Source organism: Rhea americana, unplaced genomic scaffold (assembly GCF_003343005.1).
Source record: "Rhea americana isolate MKP2758 unplaced genomic scaffold, rheAme1 scaffold_119, whole genome shotgun sequence".
NCBI lineage: Eukaryota > Metazoa > Chordata > Aves > Rheiformes > Rheidae > Rhea > Rhea americana.
In genome coordinates, this window is record NW_028185250.1 from 861,246 (window position 1) to 867,301 (window position 6,056).

Below are 6,056 nucleotides of genomic sequence, written 5' to 3' on the forward strand. Positions count from 1 at the left end.
TGCCGCGGGGCGGCCCGCTGCCTCCCCGGCCGTCGGGGCGTGGAGGGGCGGCGCGGTGGGGCGCGGTGCCGTGGGGTGCGGTTTTGGGTCGGGAAGCTGCGGGGGCTGCGTAGGGCGCTGAAGGCCCTTGTGCGCTGTGGTCTGAGCTGGCCTTGTGAACCGTGCCTGCGGTGGGGTCCATGCCCCATTGCTCTTTCTAGTTGTGCAGACCTTTTTTCTTTCTCATCTCTGCTAGATAATGCAGTCGTGGCTGCAGTGGCTGGGAGTCTTCCCAGTCATGACAGAAAGTAAACTGGGTATCACTGCAGCCTGTAATGCAGTCTGGAGGGTTGGCAGGGAGTCAAGGCTCGCATAGATRGTTGGCCAACATTTATTGTAGTGGGCTCATGCTATGGTAGCCACGTTGAGTCAAGGGGTTGTGGGAAAGCAGAGAAATGGGGAACTGGGGATCTTGCTCATCTGGTGCCTGGAAAGTGACTGAGAGTTGCCCCAGTATAACATAAGGAAGCATTTCTATAAACAGTTTCGACTCCCTCCTACAAGTGGAGTGTGCACCAGGGTGTGCTGGAGCGCTGCTGGGTCAGGAGTCCAGCAGGACAGAGCAGGCTGTCCCAGCAGCACCAGGCTCTGCCTGCCTGGCACGCTGCAGGCATTGAGACAGCAGGGTTGGCATTGAGGAAGAGAGTAATGTCAGGTGACAGAGACAAGAGATCCCCAGAGCAGTCACTGCATTGAGTAGTTGTGGTGTTTGGAGATGAACAAGCTGTCAAGGTCTTGTGTTGCCTTCACGAGCATTGGATCAGGACAGATAGAAGCTCTGCTCTGGTCCGTACACCCTGCCCTGCTCTCTGGTCTCCTATTGCAGCTGTTGACCTGGAGGTCCACAGAAATTTTGGATGGACCTCAAGGTTGATGCTATACAGGAGGCCCTAGTTTTTCCGTATGCGCTAAGGTATGACAGATGCCATGGCCTTGTGGGGACCAACATGTCTTTCTGATCCAGTCTAGGCATCAGAGATGTCTGATGCTAAAAAGTATCATATCATGATTGGCCAGCATGCAGGCTGCCTGGTTTGGGAAGGTGGGCTATCCTGTAGGGCTAATGGGCTTGGTTTTTCTCTGAATTGCTGTGTAAATTTTCCTCCTGCTTAGAGGACCTGCTGTGTCTGCATCGGCAGGGGGAAGGCCTCTTAAGTGACTTATTCTCACCCCATTTGTTTAGGGACTAGTCTGGTCCCTATCCTAGCCTGGGATCTGAAATGCTCCTTCTGCACTTGCATGATCTCAGTCTGCCAACGTTCTTTATTTTTCTGTCTGTGGAGAGYACAGCCTTCCAGAGTATTTTGAGTAACAGGGCTAAGAATAACTTGCATGGTGCCCCTGCCCCAGCTGCACACAGCTCAGCATGTCCAAAGCCTTGTCTGGTGCTTGGGGGCAGGGTGGAGAGGCCAAGGGAAGACCGCTGATCTCCTCACAGGGGCAGATGTGGGTGAGGAAAATACAGGTAGGTTAACAGAGAGGCCTGAAGACAAGGTGGGAGAGGCTGCGGGCAGCCTGCAGATTGCAGGGGGAGAGAGTTCCTGTATCCTCTGGCAGGCTGTGGTGTGATTAGCTTTGCAGTTGTAACCACTTTGCAGATGCCTGGGGTGAAGGAGAGGAGAGATGATGCCAGCAATTTTTTTTTTTTTGGTGCTGAGCATTAGGGAGCAACTGAGAGGAGGGTGMTGGTTACTTGTACATCCTCAAGACCTCAGGCATTGAGCCCTATGGAGAGGGAGCTGGTGAAGGATGCTTCTGCAGTGCTGAGCCTTGACACCCATGCCCTCCAGTGCAGCAGTGAGCCCTGCTGGCAGGGTCCATGGCCTAGGTGAGTTGATGCCCTGCCAAGGCCYTGCTGGAGGAGGAACCAGATCCAAGGCATTCTCCATGCCCCAGGGATGTTGCTTGGCCTAGGATTAGCACGCACTGCCAAGCACACCTGCAGCTGTATCTGGGCCTGCCAGAGCAYGGCAAGGCGGGAGGCTGGGGAAGTTGTGAAGCAGAAGCTGAAGGCTGTGTGGATGGCTGTTCGGGATACTTCCTCCCACAGTCCTTCTCAGCTCTGCCTAGCCATTCAGATTGGAGGAAGTATCCCACCAGCTTTGTGGGAAAGACAGTCCTCACTGCTGGGAGAGTGAGAGTCTGTAGTGGTCTTGGGTACAAAATGGAGCCAAACTGGGAGCAGAGGGAGGAGATGGTATGGGACACTCAAGAGTGATGGCTCCTGGGGCACGGATGGGATCGGGGCTGTCATGGAGGGAAGAAGAGGGTGGTATTACTTTGGAGAAAGGCAATGAGTTTAGGGTAACCCAGAGCAGGAGGGGTAATGGGGAAGAGTGGATTCTCCCCCAGAAAAGCTTCTGGGTAGTTCTTTGGATTAGGAAGTCTGCTTTCCCACCTGATACCACACTGATAGCAAAGCAGATGCCAAGAGCTTGCATTCTTTTCAGTGTTGCCTATCATCCCTGATTATCACAGTACTACCAGGCTAGGGAGAGATACCCCTTCAGAGCCAGGTTGCATCCCACTGTTGGGATGCAGGAAAGGATGTTGGGAAGGTTAGTCCTGCCACATGCGAGGTGGAGCAGAGATACCTTGGGGCAGGGGGGCAAGATGAGCTACAACTGCAGTGGATCTGTGGTGGTGGCACCTGCTCCACAGGCCTTGGGTGTCAGTGCTAGCCCTTGGCACCATGGATTGCTGAGCGGGGCTCAGGGCAGCTGGGAGCAGTGTGGTGTGCTAGGGCTTGCCTTGCTGAGTGGGTGGAGCAGGGCAGGGCCGTGKGGCCAGACATGCAGGAGAGCTGTGTCTTATCGATTTGGGGGACCAGCAGTGAGCTGCTGCTGGTTAAACCCACCAGGAGGAGGGGGTGTGGCAGGACCTTTGCTGGGACAAGAGGCTGGAGGGGCAGAAAGGCGCTGTGGGGTTTGCCGTGGTCTCCTGGACCAGATGCGGTCCTCACACCGTGGGCACCCTGCTGCCTGCATGTCCCTTTTGCAAGACATTCTGGTCTGACTGAGGCCAAAGGGTGTCTGAGGAGACAGGCAGATGTCCCAGGAGGGCTCCTCTTTGCGGCCTGTTGTGCTTGGGGAGCGCTACCCAGTGCGGGACACGGCTTCCCAGAAGCCTGCTCGCCGTGAGTGATGCTTGAGTCACCCTGCGTGCTGAGGAAGGGCCGTCCCACCTCTTCCTTCCCTCCGTTTGCCTTACAGATAGACGTTGTCTCTACTCCCACCCCCCACCCGCCCCGAGGGCTCCTCCCTTCCCTTCCCTGCCTCTACTGACTCAGTGCTCAGGCAGCCACAGCCTCCTTTGAGCGAGAGAGGCGCTGGGGCACAGCAGCTACTGGCTCCTTCCCGGCTGGGATGTGCGGGGATGAGTCAGAAACCGGAGCAGGGAGAGTCTGCCCCATGCAGATGGCTGTGCTGAGGAGATGGGGGTTTGAGTGCCCAAGCCCTACAGGGAATGCCCTGGAGAGGCCCAGATAAGAGATGGGCAGCAGCCAGGAGCATGGCCAGCCTAGCAGTTTGGAGGACATGCTTCTGGAGGCGGAATGTGCCTGAAATTCCTCCGTGCTCGGCCATTGCGAGCTGGAGAGTACTCTGCGGTGCTGCCAGCAGGCTGCTCCCCAGCTCCGTTTCCTTTCCGGCTGCGATCAGCACTGCTCTCCTCGTTCAGTGTCTTATGCTGAAGATAGTGGGAACATGACAGGCAGGGTGGGAGGCCATGACCCAGTTCTGCACAGAGAACCACTGCAGTTTGTGTTGAAGATGGGATCCCGGGAGATCCTTGCAGCGTGTGTGCTCACCCGGGGTGCTTTTCATGTTGGTGGCTTGGCTGGGCACTGCTCGTGCTGCCTCRGAGCAATGCTGATAGAGGAGGTCCCGTTGTGGGGAAGACAGGGAACTGGGTCTCCCCCACTTCCTCAAAGGACCAGCTGCACACAGTGGCCTGCTGCTGTGTGAGACTACCAACTTTACCCCTGGAGTGCATTAGCTCMCACCAGCCCTGGGCTTCCTACCATGGCTCTGCACCTCTTGCCTTACCATCTGCTGCAAACGTTGCTCCTGCAGGCATTCGCTCACATTTTTTGTTTCTAGGTGCCCTGGACCACCTCTCTCTCTCTCTGTCAGGGGACCCTGCCTCAGCCTTGTGGTGCCTGTTTTATTGCAGGGAGCAGAGCTGAGGAAAGTGCTGCCAGTGTCCAGTCATGATGCCCTTCGGGGGAATTGCTGCCCGGCTGCAGAGGGACCGCCTGAAAGCAGAGGGTGTTGGCCAACACCATAATGCCATCAAGTACCTCAACCAGGACTATGAGGCCCTCAAGCAGGAGTGTCTTGAGAGTGGTACCCTCTTTAGGGACCCCCAGTTCCCAGCTTCCCCCTCAGCCCTTGGTTTTAAGGAGCTGGGGCCGCACTCCAGCAAGACGCGGGGAGTGGAGTGGAAGCGTCCTTCAGTAAGTATCAGGCTTGCTTCTCCTTGGGTTGGGCTGGTGACCCTCATCTGCAATATCTGCACTAACATGGTTTGCCAATCTGCAACTTGGCGCTGRCCTGCTGGTCTCCATGCTCCAAATCTCTCAAGTGCTTCATAGCCTCCTTTCCCAGGGGTTTAGGGCAATACTTAATGAGTGTTGGCTCAAAAGAATATTATGTCTAGCAAGCCTGTTTTCCTTCTGGGCATCAGACCTTGGGCTTTGAAATGAGTGGGCTATGTCATTGCTTCTAGATAGCATGGCATGGATGTGTTGCCTTCAGTAACTGGGGCTTCTGAGGGTGTGTAACCTGGGGCACCACTGGTGCAAGCCCAGTAGAACTACAGGCCCTGCTAGATCCAGCACTAGCATCCAGTTTTCTCTTCCTCCTCTAGGAATTAGTGGATGACCCTCAGTTCATCGTTGGTGGTGCAACACGGACAGATATCTGCCAGGGGGCTCTGGGTAAGTGCTGGAGACCTGTCCTCAGTCTAGAGAGCAGTGGCTGCATAGGGTTGACTTGGTTGGAGAACAGACATTTGTGTAAGGCACATGCTGAGAACAGACCGGTTTCACAGCACACTTTCATTTCAGCCTAGTGCCCCCATCTCTGTACCCAAGATTGCCCTCCTGTTTAGTTTAGAAAGGTGGGGGACACTTTGTGACTTCTGCTAGTGCCAAGTTAGGAACCTGTGAGCATGGGTTGATGAACGTACAGCCTGGATGTACAGCCTGACTGTGCTAAGATCAAGGGAGATGCCGAGTGGATCTGTGCCTGACATGCTCACAACAACAGCAGGAGCTATTCCAAGATCTCTGCCTTGATAGAYGGTGATAAATGACAGCAGGGAGTAATAAACTGAGGTGAGGTGCTAGTCGTGACAGTGCTTGCAAAGCAGCACTGTGTGGCAGAAGAGAATTGCAAGGAGAGCTACGCAGTACAAGCGGTGATTCGTCCTTCTACCAGGAGTGATCTCCAAGCCTGGAGGCAGCAAAGAGTATTGAGACAGGGAGATGTTCCTGATTTGGATCAAGTTGAGCACTTTGTGAATATTGTACATCTTATCATAGCTCACTGGTTCCAGACTGACCACACTTAATGCATCYGGGTTATTTGAACAAACTTGAGGCAGTAGCTGGAGCAAGTAACAGCACAGAGCATTGTGGTGTTTTTTAATTGGTCATTAAGAAGCCAAAGCCAGAGRTGCCATTTTGTCAAACCACAGTGCAGCATGGGTTATCCAGGCTAGAGGCTAGAGTATGACAGACTTTAAAGGCAAAACAAAAAGGGGAACCAAGGTAAAGAATTTAAAGAGCAGTACTGGCCTAAAACAGCACTTGTGGTTAAGAGCACTTAGAAGAAAATATTCAGTGTTGCTTCTCACAACTCGAGGAGTTGGGGCCGAAGTGTTTAAACCTCTTGCTCAGTGATTGAAAACAAAGAAAAAAAATATTTTTTTTCTATGAAAAGTGCAGTTGCACTGTCCCAAGGTGATAGATATGGAGAGCAGTTGTACAAAGGAGACCCAAGATGGTCTTGATA

At 54.0% G+C, this 6,056-nt stretch overlaps 1 protein-coding gene across 1 annotated transcript in view; it reads left to right on the forward strand.

Moving 5' to 3' along the window:
• Positions 1–1,712: 1,712 nt before the first annotated feature.
• CAPN11 (calpain 11) overlaps positions 1,713–6,056 on the forward strand; it is a 14,345-nt gene continuing 10,001 nt past the window's right edge. The window contains exons 1-3 of the mRNA XM_085320316.1: positions 1,713–1,867; positions 4,213–4,495; positions 4,909–4,978. Coding sequence (XP_085176442.1) covers positions 4,250–4,495; positions 4,909–4,978 — 316 coding nt within the window. The 5' untranslated portion in view covers positions 1,713–1,867; positions 4,213–4,249. The remainder of the gene's footprint in view (positions 1,868–4,212; positions 4,496–4,908; positions 4,979–6,056) is intronic.